Below are 18,711 nucleotides of genomic sequence, written 5' to 3' on the forward strand. Positions count from 1 at the left end.
TTCTTTTTCTTCCCTTTATATAGCCGCTGGTAGATGAGAAATTCCATGAGCAAGTAAATTTTGGAAAAGTTTTCCTCGGGTTGTGCGGCACATGGACTGGAAATTAAGCCTGCCCCGTGTGCAGAAGAATCCATCCTCCAAACTCCCATAAGGGATAATACCCGGTCAGACTCTTGGAGTCGGCTTTTGAATAAAAGGGCGGACATCCTGGACCTACCCGGTCAGGCTCTTGGTGTCGGCCTTTGAATAAAAGGGCGAACCTCCTCAATCTGTCTCATATTCTTTAGTATTTCCCTGTGGTGAAAGAATTTTGGTGCTAGAATTTTAAAATCACACCTTTATGAGGAAAAAACATTCTCATATTAAGGCAAGAGGGGTTGATCCCTGGCCTCCTAATTTCCTTCCATAATCTTTGTACTTTTTTTTTCCATACTTGCGTACTGTCTATCCAGGGGGATTGGCGAAAACATCTCCATAGTCTTTAATTCATGCCTTAAATTTCCATAAACCTTCCCGTGAAAGGTTTCAAACTCCAAGAATCTTGGACTTTAATTGTCGTATAACACGCATGCTCTTCCAAAAAATATGTTTTGGAATGGCAATCACCGTATTTAAATATCAAATTCCCTTTTCTGAACATCGTGCATTTTCCACCAATTAGATTAATTCCAAATTTTCTTGAAGACTTTCTTTCACCGCCTGACCGCCTTGCCGATTTCTTTGTCGATTATGGATGATCAAGGGAAAAACGGAGATCATTTGGAGCTTCACCCTCAAAGCTCGTAAGTTCACGCCTTCTATAGAGGACTGAAAGTAGAGTGCCCCTTCTCATCCATCAGGTCACCACGAGGGTATGCTACTGGTGGAATATTCATCCTATCTTCGGAAAAGCCACATAGCCGTATGACGAACCAGACTGGACCATTCTTAATTTCCATTTCTCCTGGCCAAATCTTTGAACAATTCTTGAAGAAGTTTCCATCTTCTTTCTACTTTATTCAAATGAATATATCATGAACATGAAGCATAGGGTCTATGATTTTTTATACCCGGTTCCGGAGGTTGGTGCTGCCTCGTCTGATTAATTGGTGTTTTGGCAGGAGAATAGTCTCCGCTCGATCTGCACGGTGATAATGGGCGACGATTTTTGGAGTTGCGACGGAGAGGTGCGGCAATAGGCGGCGGAGCCAGAACCTCCAGCGATGATGGTGAGCGGTGGTCTGTACGTTCGGTGGCGTTCTTCGACGGCCAGCGTTGGTGGTGAGGGCGGTATTGAAGTGGGAGTCGGCCTACTCAAGTTCCACGTTGTTCTGTGATTCTAGCTCGAAAGCGGCGACCATAAACAACTCCACCGAATCGGCCTTCTCGCCTACTGCCGACTGTTGTTTATCCTCGTCGATCATATAGTCTATGGCCGACTGCTCTTTTGATAGGTCGCACTGCATGGATTGTTCGCCGTTCAGTGAGTTGGTCCTCGGCGTTGTCTTCTCACGGTTTCCATAAGTAGCATGTCCCATTAACAAGTGTTCATTTTACTCACTTGACAGGTATAAATCTCCCTTGAGGAGATGGCGTCGATTCAGAGGACGGGGAGGCTTTAAAACGATGGAGGCTCAGCCGATTAAGGGGATCGACGGCGATTGCCAAGCAGCTGGTGATGAGAATGGCCTGGCCGACTTCACTCCTCTGTTCACCGAAAAATGGCCGACCCTTTCTTCGTTTTCTGAAGGTCCATCGCGGCGATTCGGGCGAGACCGAGTGATATTTCGCAGCCGACTCTCGATCCTTAGCCACAGGCGGTCGGCCGCCAGTGAACGGCAAGGGGCCTAGCTGGAGATCTAGGTCTTGAAATAGGGTGAGAGAAGCCATCCCCGTTTTCTTCTTGTTAATTACAAATAAAGATTGTAGACTCCTGAGCGCATAGAGAACCGAGCAACGCAGTCGGTGGCCTTCTGTGATGTAAGATTCATCAATCCCCTTATTTCCATCACGTGGTGATCTCATGTTGGTTCGCCAACATTCTGACATTATATTTTTCTTTCTATATACATTTCATCTTCTGACTTTCTTATTCTGATTTAATCTTCTTGTCGATCGAATTGTGAGTACATCGTTAAGTCCATAATCGGTGACGAACAGGATTTGAGGCCTCTGTTTCTCTCTTCCTCTTTTCCGATGGTAGTCCCCCAGTCATCACACTCTGCGATTCTGCGCGACACATCAGAGTCCACCGCCCGAACGCTATCTAAGCACTGCCGAGTTTGTCATTCTCTAAGCGCCTCTGCCTATCTCTGACTTCCGGGGTGCTTGACCATCCTACTCGCCTAGTTACATGGAGAATCCACCCGGCGAACATGCCTGGATATGCTCGCTGGTTCTAAACGGTCATTCGGTGGGGGCCTTAACCGGCTAAAAGAGTCGACATGGTGGTTATTGGCGCAGAACGAGTGGTCGGCGGCTGATCATCTCGACTGGGGGGGGGGGGGGGGGGTAACAGAAGAGTCGGCAATGGTTGACTCGGCCAGGATGCTTATCGGCGATGGGCAAGCAGTCGGCATTAGATTTGACGCCCTTAGCGAAATCGCCGGGATTTTGTTTGTCGACCAGCGAGACAGAGCATCTCGACCCACGACCATGACTCTACGTGTGACGGAGCGTGTCGGGCGTGGGGAGAAGAGAACCAGGACTAGCGGCGGTGGTCTATGCGTCTAGTGAGCCCCGCATACTTCCTCGATTCCAGAATCCTTAGATCGAGCAAACTGGCGGAAGTGGCAGTGGAGAGTCCCGGGTGATGTCGGCCAGCGTTGGTGCGTGCCGGTGATCGGACAGCGGAGAGCTCTTCATCTTTATTGTTTGGGTCGGCCGGGCCCGAGTCGGCTGATCAGGTGACGACAGGCTTGTCATTTGAATCATCGGAGTCGTACATATGTCTCAAGAAGAGGTTTAGCAGGCTCGTATAATCTACTCTTCCTACAGGAATCAAGGAGCTGTTGTATTATGGAGTTATTTGCCCGGAAGAACCCATAAAGCGAGATCGGCAGAACGGTACTGTCCGTTATTTAAAACATCACTAGCAGTATAATTACATCAACAGAAGGTCCCATGGCCTTCATTGCTTACTGCACGAAGCATTCTGGCATACTGTATGGTTGTTTACGTCAAATCCAAGGATCCGTTATCGATAGGCTTTTTATTCTTATCATCGCAGTCCAAGTCCGCCGCTGTCAGTCAGTCTTCTCTGCCGGTCGCCGAGTACTATTCAATCGCCCATATATCTCGTTAATGATTGCCCCACTCTACCAATTTCGCAGGGAACATCGAGGAGTCGTCTGAATACGAGCGGATAGGTCAAAGTCAGCGAGGAAGAGGCAGGTATGTTGACTAGAAAGATCCCGCATGAAAACATGGAGTCGGTATGGGAGTGAAGCCGGGAGGCAGGCATGTTATCTAGAAGCTCGACGACTGATTGCATGGTGGCCTAGAAGCTAATATCCCGGTAATTAGAGCCTCTATCTCTCCTTCAATTAACCCCAACTTCGACTCGATGACTGACGATTATATTCATATAATTCACAGGCTCACAAAATTTTCCTTTTCATACCTCTCTGCCTTGTGCAAAGCAGGATGCTTTAAAATCGTCAACAAAGGTTACATCTTCGCGAATGATTCCAATACACAACATCAATTCCCCTCACTTGATCTTGCTTGCGATGATGGTGGGAGTAGTTTGGTCTGTTTCACCACTCTTTTGTTCCTCATAAAGTGGCCGACTGTAAATGCTTCAAACTAGTAGAGGGCCTGTAGTCAACATGGAGAGTGTTGACGCACGACGACCAGTACGTCGGAATAATTTGGCGGCGGCTTCTTCGCTCCTATACTTGCCGGAAGTGGACTCAGACTCGGCGACGGGATTGGGGGGTTTTGGTTGCCGACTCTACATCATGAGTCAGAAGCTGGTTAATCAGTGTTCCCTTCCTCCATTGATAGCCACGCATATGCAGGTACATAACTGGTTAGGCCCTTCTCATATGTCATATATTTTGAGGTTGCATCTTTGTAATTAATGTGGAAAATTCTATTTTCCCCTGAATGTCATGTACGATAGATATGCATTCTTTATGCCAAATTTGTAGGAATGTAGAAAATTCATTCTTTCCTCTTGATTGCCACGCATAGTGGATATTCACCTTCCTTATGTCATGTGTAAAAATATGGCCCTTATGTAGTGATCTTTCTTTTCCCCTTTGGTTGCCACGCACAGTAGGCATACACCATTCTTATTTGCCACGCATGTGCCGCTTCAATTCTCATGCTTTAATCCTTCTTGGGCCGTGTGAATATATGAAGACTAAAGGCATTTCATATGTCATAAAAATCCCTTATTCACATATCAAAGGCCATCTTACTGATTAGGGGGCAAAAGCCTGTGACGATAGTCGGCGTGCTTAATTGTTTTTTGTTATAATGGTAGGATCGCAGCTCTTGATATCAACTTGGAATTTTCATTCCTTGGCACTGGAGGTTGTTGATTGGGACACATGTTGCGTAATCCCTTTTCAAGCCCGTTGGAATCATACTGCTCATATGCTTAGTGTAACAAAAACCCTCAACATAATAAAGAGTAAGGGCAAGATAAAATAACTGTGACCACAGTGTTTACCGTTACAGTCGTGGTGGGGGAACCATTTATTCGGCGTCCCGACTTCTTGATTCCCCCGGCCGAGTCCCTCAATGTGATGGACCGGCCCTCTCTTGCTAACAATTTTAATTTAAATACTGCATCTATTTTAAATGGTAATGGTTACCTCTTGTAGACCTCGATACGCAGTTTTCTTTGTTTGATTCTCTTCTAGTCCTCTCTTTGGTCCACGGTTCTCCGTGAACCTTCTCAATCTTCCGTCCGTAGCGGACGCTCTCCGAAATTGCTTAGACAAAGAGGTAAACGCGACCTTTTGTCACGATCCCCACAGACGGCGCCAGTGATGGTTTTTGGGTTTTCGGGCCCAAGGAGGTCCAACACAACCTTTAGCTGGAGGATACACCTTTCAATAAAGCTTGCTAAAATAATATGGGCTCGATGATTTTGACGTGGAAACCGAAAGGAAAACCACGGGCCTTTTTCGGCGGTGCCAAGCCTAACTCCACTATGTATTTTGTAGGTGTCTTTGTACATGTTGTATGGCTACTTTGTATATGTAATATGGAAATATTGTGTAGGGAGAGTGTTATACTTTGTACATTGAGAGATGGAGTATGCTTCTTGATGGAATGAAGGCGGAGTCTTCTCATGTGGAGTCTTCTTCGTGCGTGGAAGAGTGGTGGAGCATTCTTGGTATATTGTGGAATGAGGCCTTCTTGGGAGAGTAGTTGTGGGAGAGTGATAGTAGTCTTCAAGTGTGTAGGAAGAGTGCTTGGGAGAGTCCTCCCATATCTAGATGAATGAGTGAATGGCCCTTTTCTTCTTGTCTTCTCCTCCTTTTATAGCTAAGCCCATCCCAAAAGTGTCCGTTGGACCATTTAGTAGGGTAGTTAATAGGTATTAACTTGGTTATTAGTGGGATAATAAGTGGGAGACTTAATAGGTAGCCTTTATTTGGGGGGTTATGGATGAGGTAGATAAATAGGGTAGTAAATAGGACTTTAAGGGTAGATAATTAGGAGTTTAATAGGGGCTAATGGCTAGTTTTAGGCCGACCTTCTATTCGTGCCGATCCCACACTCGCGCCGACTCCCGGGTCGAGCCGACTCCTCGGTTTGGCTTGTATCTCTTTTGGGCTTGCTCCATTTTCTTCTTGGTCTTCCCTTCTTTGTCTGGGCTTTATCTCTTTTCTTCTTGGGCCCCGAGCCCACGGGGTTCACACCCCATCATGCCCAATCTCTTTACACTTGTAGCACCGAATTTTCTTGCTATTTCTGAACTTAGACCTAGAGTTTCACTTTCGAGAATTATCCATTCTCGCTTCCTGACTCTCCTTAACATACAAATTTTCACTAGATCATTCTCCTTTCTGCATACACTTGTTATGAGCATGCAAGTGTTGACCATATAACCATTAATGTGCAATCCAACTATCAGCTTAGATTTTTATTTGAGACGGAGCACATGCTTTAATTTGGTATCAGAGACAGACCAAAGATCATGGGTTCGAATCTCTACGTCACCCGATAAGCGATTGCTTGGAACTCACCTTCGTCACCCGATAAGCGATTCCACGTGTTGCTTAGAACTCACCGCACGGGGACGTGTTGAGCATATAACCATGCGCATGCTTTAATTGCAGGGCTGAAGAGATCTCATTATATTTTATCGTGTCTTTCTCGTATGTAAAATAGTCACCAATGTTCAAAGGAAAGAGATATCTTTCTCGTATGTAAAATTGACACCAATGTTCAAAGGAAAGAGATAATGGACATAGCAAGATCATCTTCTTGTCTTCATCTCCAATTTTAACATGCCAGATATGAAATTATCTAGTTGAAGACATTAATATGATGCACCAAGTCTAAATTCTCCCGCATTAAGCTCATAAAGCCTTTTTTTTTTTTGTTTTTTGTTTTTGCCCAATAAAGCCTTTGCTTTAGATAAAGTTTGTTCATTAAAAAATTTTCTTATGAACTGAATTTCCAATTCATTCCATATTTCTTTTGGGGTTTCTAGGGCCATAACGTGATAAACAATTTTATCAGGCATAACCGAATGATTCCTACTCCCTCCTTCAAATCCTCATCCTTCCAATCCATCTCTCCTAGATGAGTTTTCAGACGGCCCTGTTGTGCCAAAAATCCTTTACCTTAGACTGCCATAACTCAAAATTCTATGTAACATCAAACTTTGATACCTCGAATTTTGTAATTAAACTGATCATCTCAACAGTGTTCTAATACCAATTTGTTGAAATTAACATGAACAATAAATAATAATAATGACAAAAAAAAAGTAAATAATGCATGATTTATATGGTACGGCTATGTACCTACGTCACAAAGTGAAACTAATCTTTAATTCATAGTGATTATGATGGTGGTGATACTATACTTTAGGATACAACCAATGTATCCTTGTACAATAGGTATAACCAAATTACATATTAAAGTTATTTAAAATACAAGTACTAAACTGTAAAACGGACTTACAAAATTCATTATCAAAACTAAAAATATGTAGAAAAAATCTTAAAAGAAAAAAGTAACAAAATGAACAATAAAAAGGGGAAAATAATGCAAAGAAAAAATCAAAATTCAAAATAAAATAAAAGAACTAAGTGTCCGTTTGGAATCAATTGGGCAACGAAAAAGAGACTCAATTGGGCAAAAAGTATCTTTCTAATTTTTTAGTCAAAAAACATATATATATATATATATATATATATATATATATATATATATATATATATATATATATATATATATATATATATATATAGATTTAAGATCATATGAGAACACTTGCTTAGGTGAGAACGTGAGAACAAATCGTGTACATCCATCTAATATTTTTTAATGGTCTAGATTAGATGAAGTGTGTGCAAACGCGCATTAAATGTGTGCAAACGCGATTAAGTGTGTTTGCACACATTTAATGCGCGTTCGCACACACTTAATCTAATCTATACCATTAAAAAATATTAGATGGATGCACTTGATGTGTTCTCATGTTCTCACCTAAGCACATGTTCTCACTGGAACTCTACCCTATATGTTCTCACCTATATATATATATATATATATATATATATATATATATGATGGGGTGTGAACCCCATGGGCTCGGGGCCCAAGAAGAAAAGAGATCAAGCCTAAGAAGAAGAAGCAAAGCCCGAGAAGAAAATGGCGTAAGCCCAAAAGAGATACGGGCCAAGTCGAGGAGTCGGCGCGAGTGTGGGATCGGCACGGGTAGAGGGTCGGCCTAAAACTAGCCGTTAGCCCCTATTAAATTCCTAATTATCTACCCTTAAAGTCCTATTTACTACCCCACCATTCCTAACCTCCCACTTATTACCCCATCTTATTACCCCATTATTATTATTATCCATAACCCCCTAATTATCACCAATCACTACCCTACTAAATGTCCAACGGACACTTTTGGGATGGGCTAGCTATAAAAAGGAGGAGAAGACAAGAAGAAAGGGGTCACTCACTCATACACACATGGGAGGACTCTCCCAAGCACTCTTCCTACACACTTGAAGATTACTATCATTCTGTCACTCACTACTCTTTCTCTTTTAAGAAGACATCATTCATTCATACATACAAGCACTCTTCCTACACCACTCTCCCAAGAGAAGGCAATTCATATACACAACAAAAAGATTATCAAGAAGACTCCATTCTACCACAAAGAAGCATACCCCATCTCTATATACAAAGTATAGCTCCTTCCCTACACAATATTTCCATACTACATGTAGAAAATAGCTCTACAATATGTACAAAGATACCTGCAAAATGCATAGTGGAGTTAGGCTTGGCACCGCCCAAAAAGGCCCGTGATTTTCCTTTCGGTTTTCACGTACAAAAAGCATGGAGTTATATTCGTTCTATTTATTTTTCTATAAGCCGCATGTGAAAGGTGAATCCACCGACCAAGGTTGTGTTGGACCTCCTTGGGCCCGAAAACCTAAAAACCAACAATTATATATATATATATATATATATATATATATATATATATATATATATATATATATATATATATATATATAATATTATTATAATATTATTATTATAATAATAATATATAATATATAATATAATATAATAATAATATTATAATAATAATAATAATAATAATAATAATAATATAATAATTAATAATTAATAATAATAATAATGATGATGATTAATAATAATTGTTATTGTTATTGTTCTTTACTTACTATTACTAACAGAGACCACCACACCACAAGACACCACCACACCACAGCACAACCATACCATCACCTCCAACACCACACAACAACACAAACCCAACCATCACCACCACAAATGATATGATTACGATAATTGATCCTAAAATATCTTTATTATTAGAATTGATTTATTATTCTAACTTAATTTCTTTCTTGCTTGTTATTTTTATTAGAAGGTTAACTAAAACATAAAAAGAAAAAACAATCAATAAAGTTCTTTACCATAATTATTTGATTGCTCTCAAATTAGACATCCTAAACAACCTCTAATAACTCTAATTGCCTTATAACGCGTACGTTTGTCCATGAACATAACAACCACCAACCACACGACCATACCATACCACGATCATCACAACACAACCAAACTATCACCACCACCGCTACACCATAACATCACCACACAAGTCCACAACACTAACACATACAATAATAATAATAATAATAATAATAATAATAATAATAATAATATTATTATTATTATTATTATTATTATTATTATTATTATTATTATTATAGTATAATAATTATAATAATAATAATATTATTATTATTAGCAAATAATGTGTTCTTTTTAACCAAACAAAAAAAAAAGTTTTTGACATTTATCCACACACAAAAATTAAAAAATTAGAACATTTTCCAAAAATTAATTAATTATTTTCTGAAAACCATTATGTGAAAAACAATTTCCAGATTTTCAAAAAGACCTTAAATATTCTTAATAAAATACCTACAAAAATCATTTCAAAAATATGTCCAAAATTAACTTTAAAAATGCACAATGAAAACTAAAAATACTTAGAATATTAAAAAAACAAAATAAATAGGGAGAATCACGTGCGGCCTTCCTATTAGGTGTGGTAGGTCTTTGCTGTGTATCCGGGGTCTCACCCTTCCTCTGTGTGTGTGTATAGGTGTATCCGGGGTATCCGCGGCCTTCCACACACACACACGTCTCACCCTTCCTATTAGGTGTGGCCGTGCGGTCAATTTAGGTCCATTAGATGAAAACAAATCAACGCACCGGATTGCTTCTTCGCCGAGGATTGCACAAATCAACCGTAGTGCATATTTCTTTGCACGAGACCACACTCAAGCAACTCCGTTCTCTGTTGCATTCTTATATGTAATCTGTGCAATCTCATTCACTTCGTTCTAACAATCTAGTGCATTGATTTGTTTTCATCTAATAGACCTAAATTGACCGTGCGTGATCCCCTAAATTGACCGTACTAAAAAATTATTTGGGAACAAAATTCTATGACCTGCATCATGATCACACAACAAATGGGAAAAAGAACCCAGCTTTCCTAATTTTTATTTCCTCTACAGTTCTTCCATTTAGTAGAAGAATTCAAAGTGAAAATGATTTTGCCAAACTATGTAATTAGATGAAGATAATACCATAGTGTGATTAAAATAAAAAAGTTAACAGAGAAGTATACCTTTCGCCCTTTTTGGTTCTTCCCACTTTGACATCCGTGTTCCAAGATCTTTAGATAACAATACAAGGATAGAAGAGCTTCTCAGCTCCCATAGGATAATACTGTTTATACAAATCAATAATACTCAAAATTCCAAAAGGAAGCTCCTCCCCACTAGCTTGCACTAAGACCATAACATAATCTGTTCAGCTTCAAAAGTGGCCAAGCAAGTGAATCTTTATCAACTTTATTACATTGACTAACATTATAGATCACATCATCCAAAGCATGGAACACGGCAGGCAGTGCAACGGCGGTTCTCACAGGATCGGCAGCTAAGCATATGTCAATCCTACCATTTATGCCCAAATCACTCTTCAACGATAAAGCTTTGAGTAATTGAGTAAAAGATGGCAGCATCTTATTGACAAAATATAGGGAACTATCTGAAACAGAGTTTAAAGAAGTTTTCCTGTGTCTAAAAGATTTAAATTACCTCGGTGTAGCAGTAAAGGGTTCAAACAGGTAACATAGTTGTGGGCTCCTAATGCAAAAGTAGCAAAGAGTCGGCAATGGAAAATTGAAGCAGTGGAGAGCCAGCGATGGAGGATCAAAGCTTGGTGATGAAAGATCAAAGCAACGGAGAGTCAGCGATGGAAAGTGGGATATAGCTAAATACGTAGAGAGAAGCAAGGTATGAAATTTAGGTAATGGCTTAAAATGGAAAGTGAGATAGCTAAATCCGTAGCGACCTAGGTTTAAGGAGTTAAGCGACCCATAAATATCTCCAGCAAAGTAGTCTGACCAGCACAGAATATGCACATTGCTGTTGCAAACTACTTGGATAATCTCAAAGGCCACACTCATTACACTGGTATTGAATTCACTATTGCTGATGTAAAGAGGGTCAATGGGGTTACCTTAGTCTTGAAAGGTTCAACTAGTTGAAAAACCAACACATCCCTAACAATCAAGTTGTGCTCCAGGGGAAAACCAACACATCCCTAATAATCAAGAATTTTCATATTAGAAGAGAAGTCTGATCAGAAGATTATGAAAAAAAAATAAAAATACCAATATTCAGAAAAGAACTCTTAGCAAAATACTTCATCAATCAGTATAGACTCCTCAAACATAAGAGATTATCTAGCAAAAAAATTGAACAAACAAAATAGATATCATAATCATAATAGAATGTCACAACTCACAACTAAAGAGAAGACCCTCTACAAGAAAAGTCCCAACAGAAGACTTGTTCAACTACAAAAGACAGTTTGGTAGAAAACCCAAACAAGCAGAAGAAACAAGCCACCATAAGAGTTACAATGCCAGAAGAAACAAACTAAACTGTCAAGATCAGAAGATCATACTTTCAGAAGAGATAGGGCAATTTAGAGAAATAGGAGAGCTATATATACCATTAGTTACGGAGAGAGTGACAAAGAGAAACGAGATTTGAGAAAAGATATATAGCAAGTAGGGCTGTAGGGGTTATAAACAAGAAAATTTAACTAATTGAGTGGCCTATTTGGGTTGTTGGCTTTTACTCATTCTACAGTTCCAATATATTTATTATCTATATTAGTACAAACACACAAACTGCAAAAAGATTTAAATTACCTCGGTGTAACAGTAAAGGGCTCAAACAGGTAAAATAGTTGTGGGCTCGAAATGCAAAAGTAGCAAAGAGTCGGCAATGGAAAATTGAAGCAGTGGAGAGCGGACGATGGAGGATCAAAGTAACAAAGAGTTGGTGACGAAAGATCAAAGCAACGGAGAGTCGGCGATGGAAAGTGGGATAGCTAAATATGTAGAGAGAAGCAAGGTATGAAATTTAGGTAATGGCTTAAAATGGAAAGTGAGATAGCTAAATATGTAGAGACCTAGGTTTAAGGAGTTAAGTCACCCATAAATATCTCCAGCAACTTATAACGTAGTCTGACACGCTAACAGCACGGAATTTGCACATTGCTGATGCAAACTATTTGGATAATCTCAAAGGCCACACTCATTACACTGATAGTGAATTCACTATTGCTGATGTAAGGAGGGTCGATGGGGTTACCTTAATCTTGAAAAGTACAATTAGTTGTGCTCCAGGGGAACCTCTCCCATCCTGCACTCAGGAAACGCTTTTCGGCAAGGTACATGGCCTCCATTTCTTTTCCATTTTCATCCACCAAAGTAATAGCAACCTCGTGGTTTGACAGATGAGAAGTGCAGAAATCTTTTGGCAGACCCTATAATTTGAGAATGCACTGTGATAATTTGGCAGTGTTGTCACCTTGTTGTGGTAAACCCTCTGGAATAACAGAAAAGTTAAGGTTCGTTCAGTCCTTCAAAATATTGATTTGTAATTCCTTCTATCAATATTACTAAATGCAAAACAAATAAGGAAAACATACCAGTTTCAATTGGCTGCGCAGAATGACTTAAGTTCAAAAGACTGATAGCACCAGCAATGCCTGTTGAGTCATTTGCCTTAATAAAGTACACCAAAAACAAGTAATGGGAGTGAAAAAATAAGGCGAATCCAGAATAATTCCAGAAAAATAAGGGGAATTCACTACTGCTGAAATGTTCAATAGTTGAAAAACTAAGCCATCCCCAGCAATCAAGTTGTGTGCCATGAAAAAACCTCTCCATCCTACACTCAGGCCATGCTTTCCACACGGTACCTGATCTCCATCTCTTGTCCACTTTAATCCACCAAAACAATAGCAGCATCTTGGTTTGGCAGATGAGAAGTGCATAATTCTTTTGGCAGACCTTATCACTTGAGAAGGCACGGTTCATAATTTGGCAATACCAACTAACAACATGCTAAGATTACTTGATTTAACACCCAAGAGATATGGTCATGCAGGCTTACCAACCAAAACCCACCAGTAACATGAGAATGGAGCATGAACATCACTATACTAGGAAATTCAAGTGAAAGATTTTGCTTGAAGTTCTTGTGCTTTCCTCATAGCCAAGGATTTTTCATCAACACAGCCATAGCCTGTTCAAATTCTGCCAAGAAACATTGCACTGGTTAACACAATTCAAATAAGCTAAGCTGGAAGTTGTAGAATCTCAAATGAACCTCTTTGACAGAAGAATGTGACTGAAGAAAATAGAGCATGTAATTGGTTAACAAAATTCAAATAAGATAGAAGTTTCCGAACCTAAAATGAACTAACTTGCAAGAAGAATATGACACAAGAAATAGTGAAATACAAAATGAGCAGTACGTATGTAGTACAAAATCAACCAGTAATATTTGTTGGGTCATTTGCCTTAACAATGTGCACCTAAAACGTAACAAGGAAAGGGAGTGAAAAATGAGGCAAACTCATTTTGTGTGCAAGGTACCTGTTCTCTGTTCCTTTTTAATTTTCATCCACCAAAACAATAGCCAAGGATTTTACATCAACACAGCCAAACTCCCTCTTAACAACTTCACCTTTAGCCTGTACAAATACTGCCAAGAAACATTGCACTGGTTAACACAATTCAAATTATAAGCTGGAAGTTTTAGAATCTAAAATCAACCAATTTTCCAGAAGAATGTTACTGAAGAAATACAACATTTCATTGCATAACAAAATTCAAATAAATTGGAAGTTGCATTTGCCAAAATAATATGTCAAAAGAAATACAATAGGAACAGTACGTACATAGTAGAAAATCAACCAGCAATGTTTATTGAGCCATTTTCCCAAAAAATATACACCTGAAACAAGGAAAGGGATTAAAAGTGAGGTAAATTCAGATTAGTTCCTTCAAGGCAGAAGATAAGTGCCCCAAAAATATATCCGGCAGCTTATAACTTAGTCTAACACCCAAACTGCGTGGCATTTGCACATTGGTGTTACAAATTACTTGGCAAATTTCATAGGTCACAATCATTACACGGAGTGAATTCACTATTCCTGATGTACGGAAGACTGATTGGATTACCTTAATCTTGAAATGTTCAATTGATTGAAAAACTAAGACATCCTCAACAACCAAGCTCTGTGCCGAGGAAAAACCTATCTATCCTGCACACAGGCCACACTTTCCGACAAGGTACCTGGTCTTCATCTCTTGTCCACTTTCATCCACCAAAATAATAGCAACATTGTGGTTTGGAAAATGAGGAGTGCAGAATTCTTTTCGCAGACCCTATCATTTGAGAAGGCACAGTGATAATTTTGCAATAACAAGATGCTTAGATTACTTGAAACACAAAATCATTTTTAAAAGTGAAAAAAAAAAATATAATTTTAAAAATGAAGAACTTTAAAAGAAAAGAAAAAAAAAATACTCCATATAAAAATATAAAATAAAGAAATTAAATATTCCAAATAAAAATACCTACAAAAGTTATTTAAAAATATAAGTACTAAATTGTAAAACATAGAAAATACATAATCAAAACTATAAATATGTAGAAAGAATGTTAAAAGAAAAAAAATTAAGTAAATGAACAATAAATAGGGGAAAATAATGCAAGGAAAAAAAACAAAAAAGAATGGAAGTAAAAAAAAAAAAAAAAAAAAAAAAAAAGAAGAAGTGAAAAGTACCCCAAAAATTGAATTAAAAAAAAAAAAAAAAAAAAAAAAAACTAAATATTTCCATAAGAAGTAAAAAAGATAAATAAATAAATAAATATATATATATATATATATTAAATATTAAATATTAAATATATGTGTGTGTGTTGTGCTAAAAAATTATTTGGGAACAAAAATTCTATGACCTGCTTCATGATCACACAACAAATGGGAAAAAGAATCCAGCTTTCCTAGTTTTTATTTCCTCTTCAGTTCTTCCATTTAGTAGAAGATAGGAAAAATAAATATCATTCAAAGTGAAAATGATTTTGTCAAACTATGTGATTAGATGAAGATATTACCACAGTCTGATTAAAATAAAAAAAGTTAACAGAGAAGTATACCTTTTGCCCCATTTGGTTCTTCCAACTTTGACATCCGTGTTCCATCAAATGCAGATGTTGCCTGTTGTATATCAAACAGAATTCAAAACACAAGATCTTTATACAACAATACAAGGATAGAAGAGCTTCTCAGGCTCCCATAGGATAATAGTCATACTGTTTATACAAATCAATAATACTCACAATTCCAAAAGGAAGCTCCTCCCCACTAGCTTGCACTAGACCAGAACATAATCTGTTCAGCTTCAAAAGTGGCCAAGCAAGTGAATCTTTATCAACTTTATTACATTGACTAACATTATAGATCACATCATCCAAAGCATGAAACACGACAGGCAGTGCAACGCGGTTCTCACAGGATCGGCAGCTAAGTATATGTCAATCCTACCATTTATGCCCAAATCACTCTTCAACGATAAAGCTTCAAGTAATTGACTAAAAGATAGCAGCATCTTATTGACAAAATATAGGGAACTATCTGAAACAGAGTTTAAAGATGTTCTCCTGTTTCTAGAAGTAGAAAGAATGCCAAAAAAAACATAATGAATAATAAAAAAGAGAAAATTATCCAAGAGAGAATTTTAAAAACTAAAAAGAATACTTGAAAACGCATGGTCGAAATATTCTGTCAGTTATGTACATGAGTTAGGATTTTACTGATTTCCAAGCATGTGGGTCATTAGTCTCAGACTTGGATGTGTCCTTTGCAGTAGCTGGTTGATTACTGGGACCATGATGCTCTGTCTCTTCTACAGATTTTATTCGCACAGAAGTCCCACCATTCCTGGTACGAGAACCATTGCTTGTAATTGTTTGGGAGATGTATTCAAAGCATGACTGACGTCCTCATAACATACATCTTTTTGGGTGTCCTCAGCCCTCTGATAAAACAAGAGATTGATTATTGCAACTGGTCCATTGTGTTGCACAAAGTGAGCCCCAGAAAATTTACCAGGGAAACCAGCTATTTTTTGGGGCTCACTTTGTGCAACACAATGGACAAATGAACTACATGCCTGGCTTGCCTCATCTGAAGATGCAGTAGCTGCTTTACTCCCAACAGTCTATAACAAAAATCCACAATGAAACATGATGTTAGCACATGAAACAAACTCCAAGAAACTGGGGAACAAAAAATTGTGTAGCCAAAAGCCCCTTCAAGGAAAAGTAGGTTTACTCCATCAGCTCTGCTTCAAAGTCTGATGATTTAGAGAGGCCAAAAAAGAAACCCAATGAAGACATAATAACTTCTTTTAATACTCCAAAATTCCATATAGAGAGACTATAATAACCAAACGAGATTAACTTACCAATTGGTTTTTCAAAGTATGATCACTACTATGCTCAACAACTATAGTAGTTCCTTCCAGTATTGAGGTAACAACTTTACTGTATTCATGCAAAGAGAGATCTAAAGATTTTACAGCTTGTGTCAAGTAAGGCTTTAGTTTCAATGCACCGTCTGCACACACTTTCTCCCCCAACCTTTTACCAATTGGCATAATATCCTGGAAGATAGTAAACAATCAGAAATAGTCAAGGGCTACCCAAAAAAGAATTTAGGAAACAAAGACTAGACCTTGCTGTCCTTTTTCACACTAGCCAATAGCTGGGTAAGCAACTCCACAGATACATCTTCGCTTTCTTCTATTATAAGACTCATTATTGTTGCCATGGATGAGAAGACATCATCTGGATGAGAATCTTCTGTAGGTTGAATTGTAGAGCAAAGAGCAGTTAGAAAACTTCACTTGCATCAGTATGAAACCTCTTTTAGTACCATCATAACTCTTATCTTAAATACAGGCAAAGCTGCAAAAATGAATCAATAAATTATCAACACTTACAGTAATTTTCTTAAATTTATAAAATAAAAAGTAACTAACCAACTCTTGAACCCCCATTGTGCATATAAACAAATTTCAGCTCTCCATAGTGCATTGTTAAAATTTTATGAGATCCGTTTATACAAACCATAAACAAAATTTAGGAAACTGTTCTATGATGTCATTGACAGGAAAGTTTCAACATATACTAGATCCTCTTTTTTGCATAAAGGATATGTTCAAGTAACCATAGGCTTATTGAGAATATAAGTATTCACGTGATTAAAAATGCAAACCAAAAAAATTAATACAAGAAAGGTTCACTAGATCAAATATTTGGAACTTGTATTTTTAGTAATCAAAATAACAACATTAATAAATTTAAGTAAAAAAATAAAAATAAATAAAAAAAACACACACACAAAGGCATCATCATGAGCCAGAAGATGATACCTAATGGTCTTAAAGAAGTGCTGGAACATCTCAATGACACATGACTTAACCAAAAAGCCCAAAAATAAAGAAGCGAAAACAGCCCAAAAATTGCATGAAAACTGGAAAAAGAATACTTGAAAATTTGAAATCTCTAAAACTGCAATTATATTAACAAATTTTTAAAAACCTAGAAGCATCCACCATAAATAGGGAAAATACTCCTTACCCCTTAGAAAGTAAAAGAAATAAAGAATTATATATTCCAATTAAAAATTAAAAATACATATAATAAACTTTGAAAATACACAATGAACTATTTTAAAAAGAACTAAAAATTGCAGTAGCAGAGCAACAACAACAACAACAAGCGCAGACACACACTGAAATCATTTCAAAACGTAAATAAAAAAATTAAAATGCAAAAAACGTAAATATGTATTGAAAACGCCGAAAATAAACCTCATTTAACCTCCAGTTCAACCTGCTCATTTATAAAGACCATAACACCAGATACAATCAACAAGATTGAAGAATACACATCTTTAAATGACCTATTCCACTGCCCCAACCTTAAGAAAAAAACGCTAAGATAAAGGTTCTAAGGAAATAAGGGTTAACATCAGGTTTAGGGCGGAGAGTTTACCACGGTACCGATCCCAGATGCTCCGCCTTCTTCACCACGTCCAGACCATCAACCACCTGCCCGAACACCGCGTGCTCGCTGTTGAGACACTCGGTCTTAGCCGTCCAGATGAAGAACTGCGAGCCGTTGGTGTGGCGCCGGCATTGTCCATGGAGAGAATTCGAGGGCCGGCTTCTTCACGAAATTCTCGTTCCTGAAATTCGTTCCGTTTCCGGCGGTGGAGAAAGGAAAAAGCAAATAGGAACACTGAACAAACACCCCCACCTAAAGAGAGAGTCGGCGAAGACTGGTGAGTGTGATTGAAATTAGAGAGAGACGTACAGAATAAAACTATTTTTTCCGTTTCCGGCGGTGGAGAAAGGAAAAAGCAATGAAGAACACCCTCACCTGGAGAGAGAGAGTCCGCGAAGCCCCCATCTGGCCATCTGGGAGAGAGAGAGAGTCGGCGAAGACAGGTGACTGCTTAGTCTATATCTCTATATGTATAAAATTTGAATCATCCCTTAACGGTAATCTCCCGTGGCTTATTTAATTTGGA

At 38.3% G+C, this 18,711-nt stretch overlaps 1 protein-coding gene across 5 annotated transcripts; it reads right to left on the minus strand.

Moving 5' to 3' along the window:
• Nucleotides 1-10,400: 10,400 nt before the first annotated feature.
• Nucleotides 10,401-17,259, minus strand: LOC109193071. 5 transcript variants are annotated; one of them, XR_002056195.1, is made up of 5 exons: nt 16,849-16,996; nt 16,580-16,777; nt 16,286-16,333; nt 15,910-16,150; nt 10,401-10,814 (listed from the first exon to the last, which is right to left on the minus strand). XR_002056195.1 is itself a non-coding variant. In XM_019343865.1 (4 exons), exons 1-4 carry the CDS (start codon nt 16,942-16,944, stop codon nt 16,028-16,030), a joined length of 465 nt encoding a protein of 154 aa, XP_019199410.1. In that variant the 5' UTR covers nt 16,945-16,996; the 3' UTR covers nt 15,835-16,027. The 5 variants fall into 5 exon arrangements, 4 of the variants coding, with proteins under 4 accessions (XP_019199410.1, XP_019199412.1, XP_019199413.1 ...); XM_019343865.1 differs by lacking the exon at nt 10,401-10,814 and having other exon boundaries at nt 15,835-16,150; XM_019343867.1 differs by lacking the exons at nt 10,401-10,814; nt 16,849-16,996 and adding an exon at nt 17,156-17,259.
• Nucleotides 17,260-18,711: the final 1,452 nt, after the last annotated feature.

Source organism: Ipomoea nil, unplaced genomic scaffold, assembly GCF_001879475.1.
Source record: "Ipomoea nil cultivar Tokyo-kokei standard unplaced genomic scaffold, Asagao_1.1 scaffold1834, whole genome shotgun sequence".
NCBI lineage: Eukaryota > Viridiplantae > Streptophyta > Magnoliopsida > Solanales > Convolvulaceae > Ipomoea > Ipomoea nil.